General features: G+C 49.0%; 1 protein-coding gene across 1 annotated transcript in view; it reads left to right on the top strand.

Annotated features, from left to right (window-relative positions):
* LOC147084086 (uncharacterized) overlaps positions 1 to 18,059 on the top strand; it is a 42,114-nt gene extending 24,055 nt beyond the window's left edge. Inside the window, exon 3 of the mRNA XM_085979895.1 lies at positions 16,569 to 18,059. Within this exon, the coding sequence (XP_085836021.1) occupies positions 16,569 to 17,576 (1,008 nt within the window). The 3' untranslated portion in view covers positions 17,577 to 18,059. The remainder of the gene's footprint in view (positions 1 to 16,568) is intronic.
* Positions 18,060 to 23,536: the final 5,477 nt, after the last annotated feature.

Below are 23,536 nucleotides of genomic sequence, written 5' to 3'. Positions count from 1 at the left end.
GATAGCAGGGCATTTAGAAAATCATAATATCGTCAAGCAGAGTCAGCCTGGTTTTATGAAAGGGAAATCATGTTTGACAAATTTGCTGGAGCTCTTTGAGGATGTAACGAGCAGGGTGGATAAAGGGGAACCAGTAGATGTGGTGTATTTGGATTTCCAGAAGGCATTCGATAAGGTGTCACATAAAAGGTTACCGCACAAGGTAAGAGCTCACGGGGTTGGGGGTAATATATTAGCATGGATAGAGGATTGGCTAACTAACAGAAAACAGAGAGTCGGGATAAATGGGTCATTTTCAGGTTGGCAAACTGTAACTAGTGGGGTGCCACAGGGATCAGTGCCGGGGCCTCAACTATTTACAATTTATATTAATGACTTGGATGAAGGGACCGAGTGTACTGTAGCCAAATTTGCTAACGATACAAAGATAGGTGGGAAAGCAAGTTGTGAGGAGGACACAGAGGCCTAGAAATTCACTAGCCTTAGCGCCGCTTTTGAGGCACTAGAGGGACTAGCGCCAGAGTTATGGCCAGTTGAAAAATTCCCTGGGGCCCTAAAGCGGCGTTGCACCGGTAGCGCTGCGCCGGCACCGATGACGTCATCGGTGTGCGCAGCGTCCCGGTTGCCATGCCGACAGGCCCCAGCGCCGAAATTCAGTTGCGGCCGCCTCGCCCGTGGCAGCCGCAACTAAGACTCTGGCAACAGAGTCCAACATGTGTTTGCGCCGGCGCATTAAAGGCCCCGCGGCGGCCGGCCGCTTTCCCGCTGGCTGCCTGCCCGCAGCTCCCTCCCCGGACTTCTCCCCCCCACCCCCGGAACAGATGCAAGCCCGGCACTTGTCCGAGGTGCCGGGCTCATTTTTAAACAGATTTGCGCGGGCCGCGGCCGGGTGCAGGCAGCTCCTCCTTAACGGAAGGAGGAGGCCTGCACTTCCCCAGCCTGCCGCACCGCATCGGGTGCCGCAGCGCCGGAATTGCGGCGCTAAACGGCAGTTAGCGCCCCTTTCCAGGCGCTAAGACCCTTCAGTAGCGCCGGCAGCCGTTTGGGCGCGGCACTACTGAATTTTTGGCACGCGCAGGGGGACTTAGCGCCGGCACGAACCTCTGGCGCTAAAGCCCTGGCTAAGCCAAAACCCAATTTCTACGCCAGAGTCTGCAAAGGGATATAGATCGGCTAAGTGAGTGGGCAAAACATTGGCAGATGGAGTATAATGTGGGAAAATGTGAGGTTATCCACTTTGGTAGGAAGAATAGGAAAGCAAATTGTTATTAAATGGAGAGAGACTGCAGAACGCTGCGGTACAGAGGGATCTGGGGGTCCTCGTACATGAAACACAAAAAGTTAACATGCAGGTACAGCAAGTAATTAGGAAGGGAAATGGAACGTTGGCCTTTATTACCAGGGGGGGGATTAAAAGTAGGGAAGTCTTGCTACAACTGTACAGGGCGTTGGTGAGACCACACCTGGAGTACTGCGGACAGTTTTGGTCTCCTTATTTAAGGAGGGATATACTTGCATTGGAGGCAGTTCAGAGAAGGTTCACGAGGTTGATTCCTGGGGTGAAGGGGTTGTCTTATGAGGAAAGGTTGAGCAGGTTGGGCTGATACTCATTGGAGTTTAGAAGAATGAGAGGTGATCTTATTGAAACATAAGATTCTGAGGGGGCTCGACAGGGTGGATGCTGAGAGGATGTTTCCCCTCGTGGGGGAATCTAGAACTAGGGAGCATAGTTTCAGAATAAGGGGTCGCCCATTTAAGACGGAGATGAGGAGGAATTTCTTCTCTGAGGGTCGTGAATCTTTGGAATTCTCTACCCCAGAGAGCTGTGGAGGCGGAGTCACTGAATATATTCAAGGCTGAGACAGACAGATGTTTGAACTACAGGGGAGTCGAGGGTCATGGGGAACAGGCAGAAAAGTGGAGGTGAGGCCAAGATCAGATCAGCCATGATCTTATTGAATGGTGGAGCACGGGTTAGACACAGAGTAAAGCTCCCTCTGCACTGTCCCATCAAACACTCCCAGGGCAGGTACAGCACGGGTTAGATACAGAGTAAAGCTCCCTCTACACTGTCCCATCAAACACTCCCAGGGCAGGTACAGCACGGGTTAGACACAGCATAAAGCTCCCTCTACACTGTCCCATCAAACACTCCCAGGGCAGGTACAGCACGGGTTAGACACAGAGTAAAGCTTCCTCTACACTGTCCCATCAAACACTCCCAGGGCAGGTACAGCACGGGTTAGACACAGAGTAAAGCTTCCTCTACACTGTCCCATCAAACACTCCCAGGGCAGGTACAGCACGGGTTAGATACAGAGTAAAGCTCCCTCTACACTGTCCCATCAAACACTCCCAGGGCAGGTACAGCACGGGATAGGTACAGAGTAAAGCTCCCTCTACACTGTCCCATCAAACACTCCCAGGGCAGGTACAGCACGGGTTAGATACAGAGTAAAGCTCCCTCTACACTGTCCCATCAAACACTCCCAGGGCAGGTACAGCACGGGTTAGATACAGAGTAAAGCTCCCTCCACACTGTCCCATCAAACACTCCCAGGGCAGGTACAGCACGGGTTAGATACAGAGTAAAGTTCCCTCTACACTGTCCCGTCAAACACTCCCAGGGCAGGTACAGCATGGGTTAGATACAGAGTAAAGCTCCCTCTACACTGTCCCATCAAACACTCCCAGGGCACGTACAGCACAGGTTAGATACAGAGTAAAGCTCCCTCTACACTGTCCAATCAAACACTCCCAGGGCAGGTACAGCACGGGTTAGATACAGAGTAAAGCTCCCTCCACACTGTCCCATCAAACACTCCCAGGGCAGGTACAGCACGGGGTTAGATACAGAGTAAAGCTCCCTCTACACTGTCCCATCAAACACTCTCAGGGCAGGTACAGCACGGGTTAGATACAGAGTAAAGCTCCCGCTACACTGTCCCATCAAACACTCCCAGGGCAGGTACGGCACGGGTTAGACACAGCGTAAAGCACCCTCTGCACTATCCCATCAAACACTCCCAAAGCAGGTACAGCACGGGTTAGATACAGAGTAAAGCTCCCTCTACACTGTCCCATCAAACACTCCCAGGGCGGCTACAGCACGGGTTAGATACAGGGTAAAGCTCCCACTACACTGTCCCATCAAACACTCCCAGGGCAGGTACAGCACGGGGTTAGATACAGAGTAAAGCTCCCTCTACACTGTCCCATCAAACACTCCCAGGGCGGCTACAGCACGGGTTAGATACAGGGTAAAGCTCCCACTACACTGTCCCATCAAACACTCCCAGGGCGGCTACAGCACGGGTTAGATACAGAGTAAAGCTCCCTCTACACTGTCCCATCAAACAATCCTAGGGCAGTTACAGCACGGGTTAGATACAGAGTAAAGCTCCCTCTACACGGTCCCATCAAACAATCCCAGGGCAGGTGCAGCACGGGTTAGATACAGAGTAAAGCTCCCTCTACACTGTCCCATCAAACACTCCCAGGGCAGGTACAGCACGGGTTAGATACACAATAAATCTCCCTCTACACGGTCCCATCAAACACTCCCAGGGCAGGTACAGCATGAGTTAGATACAAAGTAATGCTCCCTCTACACTGTCCCATCAGACACTCCCAGGGCAGGTACAGCACGGGTTAGATACAGAGTGTCAGACGTGGCTCAGGTGGCAGCACTCTCCCCTCTGAGTCAGAAGGTTGTGGGTTGAAGTCCCACTCCAGAGACTGGAGTCTAAAACTCTGTGCTGCCCCTCCAGTGCTGTGCTGAGGGAGTAAAGCCCAGTGCAGAGTAAAGTTCCCTCTGCACTGCTCCACTAACAGGCCTGAGCCCCAAACTCAGAAGAGCGCCCTCTGCTGCATTCCACTTGTCTCAGCAGTGGGAGAAGCGGGTGGCGGAAGTCCCGCCCCTCGGACACTCCGATTGGTTGGAGGACCCGCTGCCATCTCAGTGCTCCGAGCTCCGCCCACTCTCTCCCTATTGGTCGGAGCTCCCGTCAGTCACCGCCGTGGAGTTGATGACGTGCCCCAGTCCGGCTCCCTGCAGAAGACGGGGCTGCGGCCGCTCAATCCGCTCCGCTCGGTGCTGGGACGGTGCAGTTTGTATTTTCTTTTTATTCATCTCCCCGCCCGCGCTTCTCTCTGCTATATAAAAAAAACCCTGATAAAACTCACTTTCCGCCGGTGACCCCGGGCCTTCCCCAGAATGCGAGGCCCTGCGCAGGCGCAGTAGCGACTCATCCTCGGGAGCGGGGCCCAGCGGCGCATGCGGAGTAGGGGGAGGGGGCGGGGTCTGTTCAGAGCCCATGCTCACCTTGGAGCGGCGCATGCGGAGTAGGGGGAGGGGCGGGGCCTGTTCAGAGCCCGCGCTCACCTTGGAGCGGCGCATGCGGAGTCGGGGGAGGGGCGGGGCCTGTTCAGAGCCCGCGCTCACCTTGGAGCGGCGCATGCGGAGTAGGGGGAGGGGGCGGGGCCTGTTCAGAGCCCGCGCTCACCTTGGAGCGGCGCATGCGGAGTAGGGGAGGGGGCGGGGCCTGTTCAGAGCTCACATCCAACAATGAGAACAACAACAACTTGTATTTCTATAGCGCCTTTAACGTAGGAAAACATCCCAAGGCGCTGCACAGGAGTATTGTAAGACATTGAAAAATGTGACCCCGAGCCACAAGGAGAAATTAGGGCAGATGGCCAAAAGCTTGGTCACAGAGGTGGGTTTTAAGGAGCGTCTCGGCAGGAATGATGTATGAGGAGAGGTTGGGTCGATTGGGCTTATACATAGTCATTGAGTTATACAGCACGGATAGAGGCCCTTCGGCCCATCGTGTCCGCGCCGGCCATCAAGCCCTGTCTAATCTAATCCCATATTCCAGCATTTGGTCCGTAGCCTTGTATGCTGTGGCATTTCAAGTGCTCATCCAAATGCTTCTTAAATGTTGTGAGGGTTCCTGCCTCCACAACCCTTTCAGGCAGTGAGTTCCAGACTCCAACCACCCTCTGGGTGAAAAAGTTCTTTCTCAAATCCCCTCTAAACCTCCCGCCCTTTACCTTGAATCTATGCCCCCTATTTATTGACCCCTCTACTAAGGGAAAAAGCTCCTCAGCATCCATCCTATCTATGCCCCTCATAATTTTGTACACCTCAATCATGTCCCCCCTCAGCCGCCTCTGCTCCAAGGAAAACAAACCCAATCTGCCCAGTCTCTCTTCATAGCTGAAGCGCTCCAGCCCTGGTAACATCCTGGTGAACCTCCTCTGCACCCTCTCCAACGCGATCACATCCTTCCTGTAGTGTGGCGACCAGAACTGCACACAGTATTCCAGCTGGAGTTTAGAAGAATGAGAGGGAATCTCATTGAAACTTATAAAATTCTAACAGGACTAGATGCAGGAAGGATGTTCCCGATGGTTGGGGAGTCCAGAACCAGGGGTCACAGTCTAAGGATAAGGGGTAAGCCATTTAGGACAGAGATGAGGAGGAATTTCTTCACCCAGAGAGTGGTTAAACTGTGGAATTCTCTACCACACAAGGCAGTTGAGGCCAGTTCATTAAATATATTCAAGAAGGAGTTAGATATATTTCTTAAGGCTAAAGGGATATGGGGAGAAGACAGGGACAGGGTACTGAATTTGGATGATCAGCCATGATCGCATTGAATGGCGGAGCAGGCTCGTGGGGCCGAATGGCCTACTCCTGCTCCTATCTTCTATGTTTCTAGAACCAGGGGTCACAGTTTTACATATCCACCTTTCCCAGCCCAGGGGCAGTGAAGCTGATTTTCAGGCCCCAGCTGCTGCACAGGTTGGTTGAAAGGATCAGCAGTAATGGCGGCTGCAATCCCCACAAGCCCCCGCGCTCCAGCAAGCGGTCTGGCCGCCGCGCTGAGTTGTGGCTGACCCCGCGCATGCGCCCCATGGCCCCGCCCTCTCCTGCTCCACAGGCGCCGGGCCCGCACCGCGCATGCTCAGCACACACCCTGGACCACTGTCAATCATCCTCCCCCGCGCCTGCGCACTGGGCCCGAGCTCCAGGCTGCCGCGCGGGGCTTTCTTTGTAAAGTCGGTGTTGGTGAAGAGCTGCAATCAGTGAGGGAAAGTGAGTTTTCCCCCAGATCCGATTGAGATCAGAGGAGGGGAGAGAATAAAGGGGAATCCAAACCTGAGAGTCCGCGGATCCGGGCCCCGAGCGGAGCTGCTTCAATTTGGCGGAGCGCGCTCCAGGGACACGTGACCCGGGCCCAGGGCTTGATTGACGGGAACTTCTGACCAATAGGGAGCGAGCGGGGTGGGGCTGGAGGAGCGAGCCGGCGCCCCGCGCGCCCACCCCGCTCTTCGCCCAACCAGTCACGTCAAGACGTCGCCGTCGTACAATGATAGACGTGAGCTCTCCACCAATGAGCGAGGGGAGGCTGAGCCTGGAGGACTGACCGAGGTGCGTTGGTCCTCCAACCAATCGCGGCGAAGGAGGAGGCGGGACCTGGAACCGGCTGATTGGACGGATCGGCCCGCCGCCATTTTGTAAAGTGGCTCAGGATCTGTGAGCCCGGAAAAGTTTATTTTTAATGTTCCTTTCACATTTTACAGCTCAAACTAATTTTGTTTTGCAGAAGATACTTTTTATTAAGTAAAAGAAGTTCGCTTTTAAATTGATGAAATAACAAACCCTGTGGAACAAATACTTGTGAGTAAAAATATTTCTTCTCCCTGAATTCATTTTCTTAATATTAATTTTCAGCATTTTTAATTATTAATTTCAAGCACTTTAAGAGAAATATGGGAGTGGTGGGGGTTCTCTTAAAGGGACAGGCGCTCTCTTCTATATGATTTTCATTAAAGGGACCGCGTCCCCGTGGATGACTGATTTTAAAGGGACAGCGTCTCCCTTTTTTTTAATGTATATTTAAGAGACTGACATTTAAAGTAGGGCTAATCCCCTGCTCCCGTGAGTGCTTGGTGAGAAATCAGGTGTTGTTTGCTCTCGCCCCCTCACAATTTTCTGCCAAGGGACAGAAAGCAGAGAGTAGTGGTGAACGGTTGCTTTTCAGACTGGAGGGAGGTAAACAGTGATGTTCCCCAGGGGTCGGTATTAGGATCAATGTTCCCTCTTTTTTTTTTAGGTGTGTGTCCCCTTTAACGGGCTGCACGGCCCATTCAAATTTCCGCACATGCGCGTTTATTCCATTTATAGGGCGGTGAGCCGGCTGCGCGGGACCTCCAGACCGCTGCGTGGCCGCGCAACTTAACGTGAACATTGATTCGGACCACTGCTTTTTTTGATATATATTAATGACCTGGACTTGGGGATCCAGGGCAAAATTCCAAAATTTACAGATGACACAAAACTCAGAAATGTAGCAAACAATGAGGATAGTAACAGACTTCAGGAGGATGTAGCCAGACTGGTGAAATGGGCAGAAACGTGGCAGATTAAATTTAATGTAGAGAAGTGTGAAGTGATTCATTTTGGTAGGAAGAATGAGGAGAGGCAATATAAACTAAATGGTCCAGTTTTAAAGAGGGTGCAGGAACAGAGAGGCCTCGGGGTGTATGTACACAAATCTTAGAAGGTGGCAGGACAAGTTGAGAAGGCTGTTAAAAAAGCATACAGGATCCTTGACTTTATTAATAGAGGAATAGAGTACAAAAGCAAGCAGGTTATGCTAAGCCTTTATAAAACACTGGCTCGGCTTCCGCTGGGCACCACACTTTAGGAAGGATGTCAAGGCCTTAGAGAGGGTGCAGAAGAAATTTACTAGAATGGGACCAGGGATGAGGGACTTGAGTTACGTGGAGAGACGGGAGAAGCTGGGGTTGTTCTCCTTAAGCAAAGAAGATTAAGAGGAGATTTGATAGAGTTGTTCAAAATCAGGATGGATTTTGAGAGAGTAAATAAGGAGAAACCGTTTCCAATGGCTGAAGGGACAGAAACCAGATTTAAGGCGATTGGCAAAAGAACCAGAGGTGACATGAGGAAACAGATTTTCACACCAAGTTGTTGTGATCTGGAATGCACTGCCTGAAAGGGCGGTGGAAGCAGATTCAATATTATAATTCAAAAGAGATTGAGATAAATACTTGAAGGGAAAACATTTACAGGACTTTGGGGAAAGAGCAGGGGGAGTGGGATTAATTGGATCGCTCTTTCAAAGAGCCGGCACAGGCACGATGGGCCGAATGGCCTTCTTCTGTGCTGTATCATTCTATGATGCTATTCTGCACAGACACACACACATACAGTCAGACAGACACACAGACACAGATACTCACTAAAATACAGTCAGACACACACACATTTTTTCTGCATTAACTTTTATTATTAATTTCAAAGACTTTAAGAAAAAGGTGGGAGTGGTGGGCGGAGGGCTCTTAAAGGGACAGGGACTCTTCTTTTCAAAGTGGTATTCATTAAAGGGTCCGAGTCCCTCCTTGCCTATGGAGGACCAATTTTAAAAGGACAGCGTCTCGAAATCAGGTGCTGTCTGCGTGTGAACCACCTCCTCCCAATTTCCTGCCAAGCGATCCCTGCGGGCACCACTCCACTCTAGGAGTGGCTCCTAGAATCAGACAGCACAGAAGGAGGCCATTCAGCCCATCGTGCCTGTGCCGGCTCTTTGAACGAGCTCTCCATTTAGTCCCACTCCCCTGCTCTTTCCCCATAGCCCTGAAAATGTTTCCCCTTCAAGTATTTATCCAATTCCCCAGTGAACGTTATTATTGACTCTGCTTCCACCGCCCTTTCAGGCAGCGCATTCCAGATCACAACAACTCGCTGCGTCAATAAAATTCTCCTCACCTCGCCTCTGGTTCTTTTGTCAATGACCTTATATCTGTGTCCTCTGGTTACCGACCCTCCTGCCACTGGAAACAGTTTCTGCTTATAAGCTACAGCTATACAAAGCCCTGGTTAGACCCCAAGAGAGTCATAACGGCACAACAGGAGGCCATTCGGCCTGTGGAAATGTGAATAAAATGGACGATGAATTGGCTTACAAAAATGGCTTCGCACAAGGAAAGTCTAGATTAGATTAAAGAGCAGCCCCAACTTTGCAAAGTGCAAAGCTAGCAGAAAAGAGAGACACCTGCCCCAGCCTGCGGCCAAGTGTTAACGAGCAATAAAGGTCACTGAAAGGGCGTAACTGCTAGCTAGAAGATGATTGACTAGCTATTGTGCGGTGCCCAATCACGATCCGCTACTTCAGGAAGGCATATGCAGCAGTGAGACAAGTCAGGACTTGCCCGCCAGACTGAAGACCAGATCATGGCCAAACTGAAAGGGCTTAAGTGATCCCCATTGGAGAACGCTTGTTGCCAGGGAAGTGATGTAATGACCCTTGTCCCACTGTATAAAAGGGGCTTCCCGACCGGCATTCGCTCTTAGCCAGAAGACGTGTGGATCATCAAGAGAGTCAGACACCTCCCGGGGACGTAAATGCTGGCAACACGTGCCTAACCCGGTGTGACTCTCGGGACACGAATGTACTGTAAAAGACCTCAATATACTGTGTGACCACTGCGAACAGTTGGAAGTAATAAAATGTTGTTTTAACTCTCCGAACCCTCGAGCCTGAAATCATTCTTCGTACTACGGAACTCAAGACGAGGACCAGGAAAACCCGGTTCTAACAGGCCCATCGAGTCCATGCTGGCTCTCTGTAGAACAATCCAGTCAGTCCCACTCCCCCGCTCTATCCCCGTAGCCCTGCAAGTTTATTTCCCTCAAGTGCCTATCCAGTCTCCCCTTGAAAACATTGAGTGTCTCCGCTTCCACCACTTCTGTCGGCAGCGAGTTCCAGGTCCTCATCACTCGCTGCGTAAAAAAGTTTTCCCTCACTTCCCCCCTGTATCTCTTGCCCAAAACCTTAAATCTGTGTCCCCTAGTCCTTGTACCATCAACTAGTGGGAACAGCCTTTCCCCGTCTAGCCCATCCACACCTGTCATAATCTTGTACACCTCTGTCAAATCACCCCTCAACCTCCTTTGCTCTAATGAAAGCAAATCCAGCTTCTCCAACCTGTCCTTGTAGCTAAGATCCCCCATCCCCGGAACCATTCTGGTAAATCTCCTCTGCACCCTCTCAAGGGCCTTCACATCCTTCCTAAAGTGTGGTGACCAGAACTGGACGCAATACTCCAGTTGTGGCCTAACCAGCGCTTTATAAAGGTTCAGCATAACTTCTCTACTTTTGTACTCAATACCTCTATTTATGAAGCCCAAGATCCCATATGCTTTGTTAACCACTCTCTCAATATGTCCCGCCACCTTCAGGGACCTACGCACATTAACTCTCAGGAACTCCCTGGAGCACTGTGTACAGTTCTGGGCACCGCACCTCAGAAAGGATATACTGGCCTTGGAAGGAATGCAGCACAGATTCACCAGAATGTTACCCGGGCTCCAAGGGTTAGATTATGAGGGAGAGATTACATAAACTAGGCTTGTGTTCCCTGGAATCTAGAAGGTTAAGGAGTGATTGAGGATTTTAGGATTTTGAAAGGAATTGGTAGAGTAGATAGAGAGAAACTTTTTCTGCCGGTGGGGGAGTCGAGGACAAGGGGACATCACCTTAAAATCAGAGCCAGGCCATTCAGGAGAGAAGTTGGGAAACACTTCTTCACACAAAGGGTGGTAGAAGTGTGGAACCCTCTCCCGCAGAAAGCAGTCGATGCCAGCTCAATTAATCATTTTAAATCCGAGAGCCATAGATTTTTGCTAGACGAGGGAGCAAAGGGATATGGAGCCAAGGCAGGTGGGTGGAGTTAAGACACAGATCAGCCATGATCTCATTGAATGGTGGAACAGGCTGGAGGGGCTGAATGGCCTCCTCCTGTTCCCATGCTCCTATTTACTCTATCAAAACCCTTCATGTTTTGAACACCTCTATTAAATCTCCGCTGCACCTTCTCTGCTCCAAGGAGAACAATCCCAGCTTCTCCAGTCTCTCCACATAACTGAAATCCTCTGTGTATTTGTCGTGGTGCAGCAGGCTATAGCAAACAGCTTTCTTAAGAACATAAGAAATAGGAGCAGGAGCAGGCCATTCGGCCCTTCGAGCCTGCTCCGCCATTCAATAAGATCATGGCTGATCTTCTACCTCATCTCCACCTTCCTGCCCGATCCCCAAATCCCTTGATTCCCCATGAGTCCCAAAATCTATCGATCTCAGCCTTGATTATACTCAATGACTGAGCCTCCACAGCCCTCTGGGGCAGAGAATTCCAAAGATTCACCACCCTCTGAATGAAGAAATGTCTCCTCATCTCAGTCCTAAATGGCCGACCCCTTATTCTGAGACTGTGACCCCTGGTTCGAGACTCCCCAGCCAGGGGAAACCGTCTCCCAGCATCTACCCTGTCAAACCCTGTAAGAATTGTAGATGTTTCAATGAGATCACCTCTCATTCTTCAAAATTCCTGGGAATATAGGCCCAGTCTCCTCAATCTCTCCTCACAGGACAATCCCCCCCAATCCCAGGAATCAGTCTGGTGAACATTTGTTGCACTCCCTCTGAGGCAAGTATATCCTTCCTTAGGTAAGGAGACCAAAACTGTACACAATACTCCAGGTGTGGTCTCACCAAGGCCCTATATAATTGCAGTAAGACTTTACTCTTATACTCCAATCATAAGAAGTAGGAGCAGGAGTAGGCCATACGGCCCCTCGGGCCTGCTCCGCCATTCAATAAGATTATGGCTGATCCGAATCGAGACTCACGTCCACTTCCCTGCCTTCTCCCCGTAACCCCTAATTCCCTTATCTGCTAGGAAACTGTCTATCTCCATTTTAAATTTATTTAATTTTGCATCTTCCACAGCTCTCTGGGGTAGCAAATTCCATAGATTTACTACCCTCCTTAGTGAAGAAGTTTCTCCTCATCTCAGTTTTGAAAGGGCAGCCCCTTATTCTTAGATTATGCCCCCTAGTTCTAATCTCACCCATCAGTGGAAACATCCTCCCCGCATCCACCCGATCAAGCCCCCTCACAATCTTATATGTTTCGATAAGATCGCCTCTCATTCTTCTGAACTCCAATGAGTAGAGTCCCAACCTACTCAACCTTTCCTCATACGTCAACCCCCTCATCTCCGGAATCAACCGAGTGAACCTTCTCTGAACCACCTCGAGAGCAAGTATATCTTTTCTTAAATATGGAAACCAAAACTGCACGCAGTATTCCAGGTGTGGCCTCACCAATACCCTGTATAACTGCAGCAAGACCTCCCTGTTTTTATACTCCATCCCCCTTGCAATAAAAGCCAAGATTCCATTGGCCTTCCTGATCACCTGCTGCACCTGCATACTAACTTTTTGTGTTTCATGCACCAGGACCCCCAGATCCCTTTGTACTGTAGCACTTTGCAGTTTCTCTCCATTTAGATAATAACTTGCTCTTTGATTTTTTCTGCCAAAGTGCATAACCTCACACTTTCCAACATTATGTTGCATCTGCCAAATCTCTGCCCACTCACTTAGCCTGTCTATGTCCTTTTGCAGGTTTTTTATCTCATCCTCACTCATTGCTTTCCCTCCCATCTTTGTATTGTCGGCAAACTTGGATATGTTGCACTCGGTCCCTTCCTCCAAATCGTTAATATAGATTGTAAAGAGTTGGGGTCCCAGCACTGACCCCTGCGGAACACCACTAGTTACTGATTGCCAGCCCGAGAATGAACCATTTATCCCAACTCTTTGTTATCTGTTAGATAGCCAATCTTCCACCCATGCCAGTATATTACCCCCAATCCCGTGATTTCTTATCTTGATCAGTAATCTTTTGTGTGGAACCTTGTCAAATGCCTTTTGGAAGTCCAAATACACCACATCCACTGGTTCCCCTTTATCCACCCTGTATGTTACACCCTCAAAGAATTCAAGCAAATTTGTCAAACATGACTTCCCCTTCATAAAACCATGCTGACTCTGTCCTATTAAATTATGCTTATCCAAATGCTCTGTTACTGTTTCCTTAATAATGGACTCCAACATTTTGCCAACCACAGATGTTAGGCTAACTGGTCTATAGTTTCCAGCTTTTTGTCTACTTCCCTTCTTAAATAAGGGTGTTACATTAGCAGTTTTCCAATCTGCCGGGACCTTTCCTGAGTCCAGGGAGTTCTGGAAAATAATCACCAATGCATCCACAATCCCTACCGCCACTTCTCTCAAGACCCTAGGATGTAGGCCATCAGGTCCGGAGGATTTATCCGCCTTCAGTCCCTACAATCCTTTTGTAATAAAGACTAACGTACCATTTGCTTTCCTAATTGCTTGCTGCACCAACGTGTTAAGATGAGAAATGATAAAGGCAAGAAGTCACTTGTGGGAGTGGTGTACAGGCCCCCTGACAGTAACCACACGGTAGGATGGAGTATAAAGGAAGAAATAATGGGAGCTTGTCAGAAAGGTATGGCAATAATCATGGGGGATTTTAATCTACATATAAACGGGAAAAATCAGATGGGCAAAGGTAACCTAGATGAGGAGTTCATAGAATGTTTTCGGGATAGTTTCTTAGAACAGCACGTTCTGGAGCCAACCAGAGAGCAGGCTATACTAGACCTGGTATTGTGCAGTGAGATAGGATTAATTAATGACTTCATAGTGAAGGCGCCCCTAGGTAGCAGCGATCATAATATGATTGAATTTTACATTCAGTTTGAGGGAGAGAAGAATGGGTCCAAGACTAGTATTTTAAACTTAAATAAGGGCAATTAAGAGGGCATGAAAGCAGAGCTAGCTAAAGTGAACAGGCAAATTAGGTTAAGGGATAGGTCAATAGAATCGCAGTGGCAGACATTTAAGGGGATATTTCAGAATACACAGAATAGATACATTCCAACGAGAAAGAAAAATTCCAAGAGGAGGACCCACCATCTGTGGTTAACTAAAGAAGTTAAAGATAGTATCAAACTTAAAGCAAAAGCATATAATTGTGCAAAGATGGCTGGCAGGTCAGAAGATTGGACAGAATATAAAAAACAGCAAAGAATGACTAAAAGATTAATAAGGAGAGAAAAATGAGAGTACCAGAGAAAGCTAGCTAGAAATATAAACACTGATAGTAAGAGTTTCTATAGATATTTTAAAAAGAAAAGAGTTAACAAAGTGAGCATTGGTCCTATAGAAAGTGAGTCTGGGGAATTAATAATTGAAAATAAGGAGATGGCAGTTGAATTGAACAGGTATTTTGCATCGGTCTTCACTATAGAGGATTCAAGTAACATCCCAGAAATAGCTGTAAATCAGGAAATGGAAGGGAGGGAGGAACTCAAGAAAATTACAATCACCAGGGAAGTGGTACTGAGCAAATTGTTGGAGCTGTGGGCTGACAAGTCCCCAGGTCCTGATGGACTTCATCCTAGGGTCTTAAAAGAAGTGGCTAGTGAGATAGTTGATGCATTGGTTTTAATTTTCCAAAATTCCCGTGATTTGGGGAAGGTTCCATTAGATTGGAAAATAGTGAATGTAACTCCTTTACTCAAAGGGAGGGAGACAGAAAGCAGGAAACTACAGGCCAGTTAGCTTAACATCTGTCACAGGGAAGATGTTAGAAGCTATTATTGAAGACGTTATAGCAGGGCACTTGGAAAAGTTCAAGGTAATCAGGCAGAGTCAACATGGTTTTGTGAAAGGGAAATCATGTTTAACCAATTTATTGGAGTTCTTTGAGGAAGTAACATGTGCTGTGGATAAAGGGGAACCGGTGGATGTACTGTACTTAGATTTCCAGAAGGCATTTGATAAGGTGCCACATCAAAGACTATTGCGGAAAATAAAAGCTCATGTTGTATGGGGTAACATGTTGGCATGGATAGAAGATTGGCTAGCTAATAGGAAACAGAGAGTAGGCATAAATGGGTCATTTTCTGGTTGGCAAGATGTAACGAGTGGTGTGCCACAGAGATCAGTGCTGGGACCTCAACTTTTTACAATTTATATAAATGACTTGGATGAAGGGACCGAAGGCATGGTTGCTAAATTTGCTGATGACACAAAGATAGGTAGGAAAGTAAATTGTGAAGAGGACATGAGGAGGCTACAAAGGGATATAGATCAGTTAAGTGAGTGGGCAAAGATCTGGCAAATGGAGTATAATGTGGGGAAAATGTGAAGTTGTCCATTTTGGCAGGAAGAATAAAAAAGAAGCATATTATCTAAATGATGAGAGATTGCAGAGCTCTGAGATGCAGAGGGATCTGGGTGTCCTAATGCATGAATCGCAAAAGGTTAGTATTCAGGTACAACAAGTAATCAGGAAAGCTAATAGAATGTTATTATTTATTGCGAGGGAAACTGAATACAAAAGTAGGGAGGTTATGCTTCAGTTATACAGGGCATTGGTGAGACCACATCTGGAGCACTGTGTACAGTATTGGTCTCCTTATTTAAGGAAGGATGTAAATGTGTTGGAAGCAGTTCAGAGAAGGTTTACTAGACTAATACCTGGAATGGGCGGGTTGTCTTATGAGGAAAGGTTGGACAGGCTAGGCTTGTATCTGCTGGAGTTTAGAAGAGTAAGAGGTGACTTGATTGAAACATATAAGATCCTGAGGGGTCTGGACAGGGTGGATGTGGAGAGGATGTTTCCTCTTGTGGGAGAATCTAGAACTAGGGGTCACTGTTTAAAAATAAGGGGTCACCCATTTAAGACAGAGATGAGGAGAAATTTTTTCTTACAGACGGTCGTGAGTCTTTGAAACTCTCTTCCTCGGAGGGCGGTGGAAGCAGAGTCTTTGAATATTTTTAAGGCAGAGGTAGATAGATTCTTGATAAGCAAGGGGGTGAAAGGTTATCGGGGGTAGGTGGGAATGTGGAGTAATCAGATCAGCCATGATCTTATTGAATGGTGGAGCAGGCTCGAGGGGCCGAGTGGCCTACTCCTGCTCCTAATTCGTATGTTCGTATGTAACCTGTGCAGCAGCTGGGGCCTGAAAATCAGCTTCACTGCCCCTGGGCTCGGAAAGGGGGACATGAGGCAACATTCTCCCTCTTACCCCTTTCTATACTCCTTTTACAGGGTTTTAGAAGTGGAGCATTTACAGGCAGGAAGCTCAGACCAAACATCACGTCAAGAACAGACAGAGTCGCTCGATTCATCAGGACCTGATTCAGTCGGTCTTCCAACCTGCTGGCACACCAGCGAGTTCACACTAATGAGAGACCTTTTAAATGTTCTGAGTGTGGGAAGAGCTTCAAAATCTACAAGTACCTGAAGCAACACCAGTGGCTACACACTGAGGAGAGCCCGTTCACCGGCCCCGTGTTCCAGAAGGGATTCACTCTGTCATCCGCTCCGATGATACACCAGCAAGATCACACTAGGGAGAGACCTTTAACCTGCTCCGTGTGTGGGAAGTGATTAATTGCACCCTCCGTGCTGCTGTGACACCAGCTTGTCCACACCAATGAGAGACCGTTGACCTGCTCTGTGTTTTTGAAGCGATTCTCTCATTCTGCCACCCTCCTGAGACACCAGCTTGTTCACATTAAATGTTCTGACTGTGGGAAGAGCTTTAAAACCTCTGGGGATCTGAAGAAACACCAGTTGGTTCACGCTGATGAGAGACCATTTAAATGCACTGACTGTGGGATGAGCTTTAAAAGCTCCACGCATCTGAATGGACACCAGCGTGTTCACACCGGGGAGAGGCCATTCACCTGCTCCGTGTGTGGGAAGGGATTCACTCAGTCATCCCACCTGCTGGCACACCAGCGAGTTCACACTGATGAGAGACCATTTAAATGTTCTGACTGTGGGAAGTGGTTTAAAAGCTCCAGCAATTTGACTACACACCAGCGAGTTCACACTGATGAGAGACCATTTAAATGCTCTGACTGTGGTAAGAGCTTTAAAAGCGGGCATCTGAGTGGACACCAGCGTGTTCACACTGGGGAGAGACCATTCACCTGCTCCGTGTGTGGGAAGGGATTCACTCGGTCATCCCACCTGCTGGAACACCAGCGAGTTCACACTGATGAGAGACCATTTAAATGCTCTGACTGTGGTAAGAGCTTTAAAAGCACTGGGGAGCTGAAGATACACCAGCGAGTTCACACTGGGGAGAGACCATTTAAATGTTCTGACTGTTGTAAGAGCTTTAAAAGCACCAGGGAGCTGAAGATACACCAGCGAGTTCACACTGATGAGAGACCATTTAAATGCTCTGACTGTGGTAAGAGCTTTAAAAGCACCGGGGAGCTGAAGATACACCAGCGAGTTCACACTGGGGAGAGGACATTCACCTGCTCCGTGTGTGGGAAGGGATTCACTCAGTCATCCCCCCTGCTGGCACACCAGCGAGTTCACACTGATGAGAGACCGTTTAAATGTTCTGACTGTGGGAAAAGGTTTACAAGGTCCGGAGATCTGAAGGAACACCAGCGTACTCACACTGGGGAGAGGCCATTCACCTGCTCCGTGTGCGGGAAGGGATTCACTCAGTCATCCAACATGCTGACACACCAGCGAGTTCACACTGATGAGAGACCATTTAAATGCTCTGACTGTGCGAAGAGCTTTAACAGCTCCGGGGAGCTGAAGAGACACCAGCGAGGTCACACTGTTCTGTAGCACAGGGCCCTGGAGACAGCTGGGGTGACATGAACGTGGAATGGATGAATGTTTTATAAATTTTTGTACTGCTGTTTAATCTTTCAATCTGTTGTGCTGATGATTCCCTTCGATTGATTGTTGATGGTGTTACAAAGAATGTACAGCACAGAAACAGGCCATTCGGCCCAACTGGTCCATGCTGGTGTTTATGCTGCACACCCACCCTACTTCAATTAACCCGATCAACATCTCCTCCCATTCCTTTCTCCCTCATGTAGCTTCCCCATAAATGCATCTGTGCTGTTCACCTCAACTACTCCCTGTGGTAGCGAGTTCCCCATTCTCACCATTCTCTGGGTAAAGACACTTCTCCTGAATTCATTACTCGATTTATTAGTGACTATTTTAAGTTTGTGGCCTCATAAATATGATGAGACTCTGTTAAGCTGACCAGTATGTTGTTGTATTTGTCTTTTTCTGATAAACATTACTGAGCCCTTGTACGCGTGTTATGGGATGAAGTTTTTTTTTATTCGTTCATGGGATGTGGGCGTCGCTGGGAAGGCCAGCATTTATTGCCCATGCCTAATTGCCCTTGAGAAGGTGGTGGTGAGCCACCTTCTTGAACCGCTGCAGTCCGTGTGGTGAAGGTACTCCCACAGTGCTGTCGGGGAGGGAGTTCCAGGACTTTGACCCAGTGACGGTGAAGGAATGGCAATATACTTCCAAGTTAGAATGGTGTTTGACTTGGAGTTGGTGGTCATAGAGTCATAGAGTTATACAGCACAGAAAGAGGCCCTTCGGCCCATCGTGTCTACACCGGCCATCAAGCCCTGTCTATTCTAATCCCATTTTCCAGCACTTTGTCTGTAGCCTTGTATGCTATGGCGGTTCAAGTGCTCATCTAAATACTTCTTGAATGTTGTGACGGTTCCTGCCTCTACCACCCTTTCAGGCAGTGAGTTCCAGATTCCAACCACCCTCTGGGTGAAAAGTTTTTCCTCAAATCCCCTCTAAACCTCCTGCCCCTACCTTGGTTATTGACCCCTCTACTAAGGGGAAAAGTTCCTTTCTATCTACCCTATCTATGCCCCTCATAATTTTGTACACCTCAATCAGGTCCCCCCTCAGCCTTCTCTGCTCTCAGGAAAACAACCCCAGCCTGTCCAGTCTCTCTTCATAGCTGAAGCGCTCCAGCCCTGGTAACATCCTGGTGAATCTCCTCTGCACCCTCTCCAATGCAATCACATCCTTCCTATAGTGTGGCGACCAGAACTGCACACAGTATTCCAGCTGTGGCCTAACTAGCGTTTTGTACACCTCCATCATAACCTCCCTGCTCTTATATTCTATGCCTCGGCTAATGTAGGCAAGTATCCCATAAACCTTTTTAACCACCTTTTCTGCCTGTCCTGCTGCCTTCAGGGATATATGTATTCTATCAGGTGTTCCCATGTGCTTTCTGTCCTTGTTCTTCCAGGTAGAAGAGGTTGTCGGTTTGGGAGGTGCTGCCGAAGAAGCCTTGGCGAGTTGCTGCTGTACATCTTGTAGATGGTACACACTGCAGCCACGGTGCACCGGTGGTGGAGGGAGTGAATGTTTAAGGTGGTGGATGGGATGCCAATCAAGCGGGCTGCTTTGTGTTGGGTGGTGTCGAGCTTCTTGAGTGTTGTTGGAGCTGCACTCATCAAGGCAAGTGGAGAGTATTCCATCACACTCCTGACTTGTGCCTTGTAGATGGTGGAAAGGCTTTGGGGAGTCAGGAGGTGAGACACTCGCCATGAATACCTAGCCTGTGACCTGCTCTTGTTGCCACAGTATTTATGTGGCTGGTCCAGTTAAGTTTCTGGTCAATGGTGACCCCCAGGATGTTGATGGTGGGGGATTCAGCGATGGTAATGCTGTTGTATGTCAAGGGGCGGTGGTTAGACGCTTGCTTGTCGGTGTTAGTCATTGCCTGGCACTTGTGTGGTGCGAATGTTACCTGCCACTTATCAGCCCAAGTGTTGTGTCGCAAGGGGTTTTATACCCTTATCTATATAACAATTAAGAAGGACTCCGGGGTGGAGAGTTTAGTTAACGGCCATTTTATTTACAATGTGCTTCTTCACTCTATGCACTACATTTCCCATAGTGCATTGCAAATCACCACTACGGTATCCCATGTGGGACAATTCTAATACACATTCAAAATACACAACATATTTCCTCCCCTTAAAATAGAATGTCCACAAAACAGAGTAACTGAAAATGACTATAACTTTGGAAGAGAGGGTAGACTGCCTCTACATTCCGCTAACCCTGGGGATTATTCTGCCCCATACACACAGGTTAGCACTAACTGTAACTAAGGCGCTCTGGAGGCTGCCTTTCTCTTTGGGGGTAACGCCTAGTCTCAGGAGCAGGCTCTGGCTGGCTCTCCCATGACCCTGCAGGCGTGGCTTCCTCCCTCGATGGCACAAGAGTGGATGGTGCCACCGTCTCAGGGTCGGACGACCAGTCCCTGCTGGAGCCCCCAGCAGGTCCTTGATCCTCTGTTTCTTGGGTTACCTGTGGCGACTGTCTTGGCAGTAACTGGTCTACATGCCGTCTCCATGTTCGGTCGTCTCCGGTGCGGACTCGGTATGAAACGGGGCCCGTCTTTTGAATGACTGTAGCCGGGACCCACCACTCTGGGGTGGTGTAGTTATGCGCGAGGACTTTGCCCCCCACCACAAAGTGTCGTTCTTTGGACCTCTGAGCTCGTCTGCTGACTTGATCCTGCTGATTGGCGTGCACCACTGTTTCTGTGGACGTTGGCCTTAGCAGGTCAAGGCGTGTCCGTAGCTGCCTTCCCATGAGTAGGTAAGCAGGAGATGCTCCAGTCGTAGCATGAGGCGTGTTTCGGTATTTCAGCAAGAAAGCATTCAGGCGCTGCTTTAGAGCATCACTTCTTGCAGCTTTCAACGCGCATTTCAGCGTTCTGACAAATCTCTTCGCCAATCCATTCGTGGATGGATGATAAGGCGCGGAGAACATGTGCTGGATTCCATTGCTCTTGAGGAACTCCTCCATCTCCTGAGATGTGAACTGTGTTCCGTTGTCGGTTACGATCTGCTCCGGCAGACCAAATTGCCCGAACATCTCTCTGAGTCTCGAAGGTTTTCTCCGTAGTGGTAGTGGACATTACTGCAACCTCCGGCCATTTGGAATGGGAGTCCACTGCGACCAGGAACATCGCTCCTTCCACTGGTCCCGCGAAGTCCAAATGGATCCGTTGCCACGGTGTCGCCGGCCATTCCCATGGATGCAGTGGCGCTGCTCTTGGCGTATCCCTGGTTGTCTCACATGATGGGCATGATTTCGCTTCAACTTCAATTTCATGATCCAAACCGGACCACCAGAAGTAGCTTCGTGCCAGCTCCTTCATCTGGACAATACCACAATGTCCTGAGTGCAGCTCGTTGAGGACATGTTTCCGCAGCTTTGGTGGTATGATCACCCACATGCCCCAAAGGAGGCATTCTGACGTGACAGAGAACTCCTTCCCTCTTGACAGGTAAGGTAGGAGCTTAGGTGGTGCGTCTGACACCCGTGATCTGTCTCCTCGTATCTCCCGATCCAGCACCTTGGATAGTGTAGGGTCCACTCTGGTCTCTTTCTTGACCTGCCGGGCCATGACAGGGGCATTGCTCACCATGCCAAAGTAGAAAACCTTCTGCTCACAGCCTTCAGAGGGCACAGGCAGTGGAAGTCTTGAAATCCGTCCGCATTGCCATGTGCTGCTGACCTCCGGTATTTGATGTTGTAATTGTGAGCGCTTAACAGCAGCGCCCAGCGCTGCATCCTGCACGCTGCCAGGGAGGGTATTCCTGTGTGTGGACCAAAGATCGATGTCAGAGGACGATCCGTCAGCAAGGTGAATTTCCTTCCGAACAAGTAGTGATGGAACTTTTTGATTCCAAAGATGATGCCCAAAGCTTCTTTTTCGATCTGCGGGTATTTCACTTCTGCCTTGCTCAGGGACCTTGACACGAATGCAATCAGCTTCTCTTCGCCTGAGGGAAAGATGTGGGACACGAGTGCGCCGATGCCATAAGGCGACGTGTCACAGGCCAGCTGAATCTGCAACGACAGGTCAAAGTGCGTCAACACTCTGGGGTCAGTCAAAGCTGCTTTGGCTTTCTTGAATGCAGCTTCGCACTCCTTTGTCCACGCCCAGGCCTTGCCCTGACACAACAACTCATGTAATGGCTTCAACAGTGATGCCAGCTGTGGAATAAACTTTTCATAATAGTTCAGGAGACCCAAGAATGACCGCAGCTGGCCGACATTTGTAGGTGCAGGAGCGTCGGCAATGACTTTCACTTTCGACGGTGCTGTGTGTAGGCCGTCCGCATCGATGTCATGGCCTAGGTACTCCACTGATGGCTGGAAAAATTTGCATTTTTCCTTGCGAACGCGTAAGCCATACTCTTCAAGTCTTCCCAGTGTCTTCGTCAGGTTCTGCAGATGCTCGTTGTCATCCTTTCCTGTGACAAGGATATTGTCAAGATAACATTGTACCCCTGGAATGCCGCTTAAGATCTGGTCCATAGCCCGCTGAAACAATGCTGGTGCTGACGTTATACCAAAGGGTAGGCGGCAGTACCTGTAGAGGCCCTTGTGGGTGGTGATGGTGAGGTACTTCTGTGAGTCCTCTTCTACATGCATCTGCAAGTAGGCTTGGCATAGATCAATCTTGCTAAACTTCTGACCGCCTGCTAGACCCGCGAAAAGATCTTCAATGTTGGGGAGGGGGTACTGTTCAGCTGAGAGCTCAGGATTCACTGTTACTTTGAAACCTCCACATAAGCGAACCGCGCCATCACTCTTCATCACTGGTACCACAGGCGTGGCCCACTCACTGTGCGAAACCGGCACCAGGACCCCTATCTTGACCAGACGCTCCAGGTCAGCCTCCACCTTTGGTCTGAGGGCGTAGGGAACGTTCCTGGCCTTCAGGAATCGTGGCTGGCTGTCAGGCTTCACCTTGAGTTTGACCGTAATCCCCTTCATCCTCCCCAATTCTCCGTCAAAGACAGCCGCATGCTTAGTCAACACTGCCGCTAGCCCCGCCTCTTCGACTGACACCACATTCACTTTTTTCCAATCCAGATGGATTTTCTCCAAACATGGCCTGCCCATCAGGGATGGATAGTCACCCTTGACCACGTAAACTGGCAGCATCACGGTTTGTCCATTAAGCTCCACCTTGACCTCCGTCTTACCCAGCATTGGGACTGTTTCCCCAGTGTAGGTCTTTAAGATGAGCTTGGCCGGTGTCAGTGATAGGTGATTCAATTTTTATTTGAATAGTTTCTCTGAAATCAAGGAGACAGCGGCCCCCGTATCCAGCTCCATTTTGACTGGTATTCCCTCTAGTAGTGGAGTGACTCCATAGCCTGATGAGCCGCCATTCACCATTAACACATGGAGATTCAGCTCCCCATCAGAGTCTGTGTCACTGTCTTCCTGTTCTTGTTTCACCATGTGTAGGTTTTTCTTTTTAGAACGCCAGTTGGATGTGTTTCCTTGTTTGTTTTTGTGTGTCTCTGTGTAGGATTGTTTGCTTTGCCCTTTACACACACGTTCAATGTGTCCTTTCTATTCACATTTCCGACAGGTCAGGTCTTTACAGCAGCAGTCAGATGGCTGATGACCTGACCTTCCACATCTGTAAAACTCTCTGGCGCCCCTTGCATGCTTATCTGGTGTAGCTGCTACCCTGTGCACTCTTGTTTCAGCCCCCAACAGCTGTGCATCTTTAGCTGCTAACTCCATAGACACAGCGAGCTCCACTGCTGATTTAAGCGTCAGTTTGTCAGTCATGAGCAAGCGCTTCTGTGTTGCTTCACATCTTAATCCACACACAAACCTATCACGGAGAGTGTCATTCAGAGTTTCACCAAACTCACAATGCTCAGTTAGCTTCTTTAACACTGCAACATATTCGACTA

Source organism: Somniosus microcephalus, unplaced genomic scaffold, assembly GCF_052327205.1.
Source record: "Somniosus microcephalus isolate GS21.2 unplaced genomic scaffold, FLI_Smic_1.0 scaffold2, whole genome shotgun sequence".
Lineage (NCBI taxonomy): Eukaryota > Metazoa > Chordata > Chondrichthyes > Squaliformes > Somniosidae > Somniosus > Somniosus microcephalus.
The sequence above is the reverse complement of the archived record's forward strand: the minus strand, read 5'-3'. Positions and strand labels throughout refer to the sequence as shown.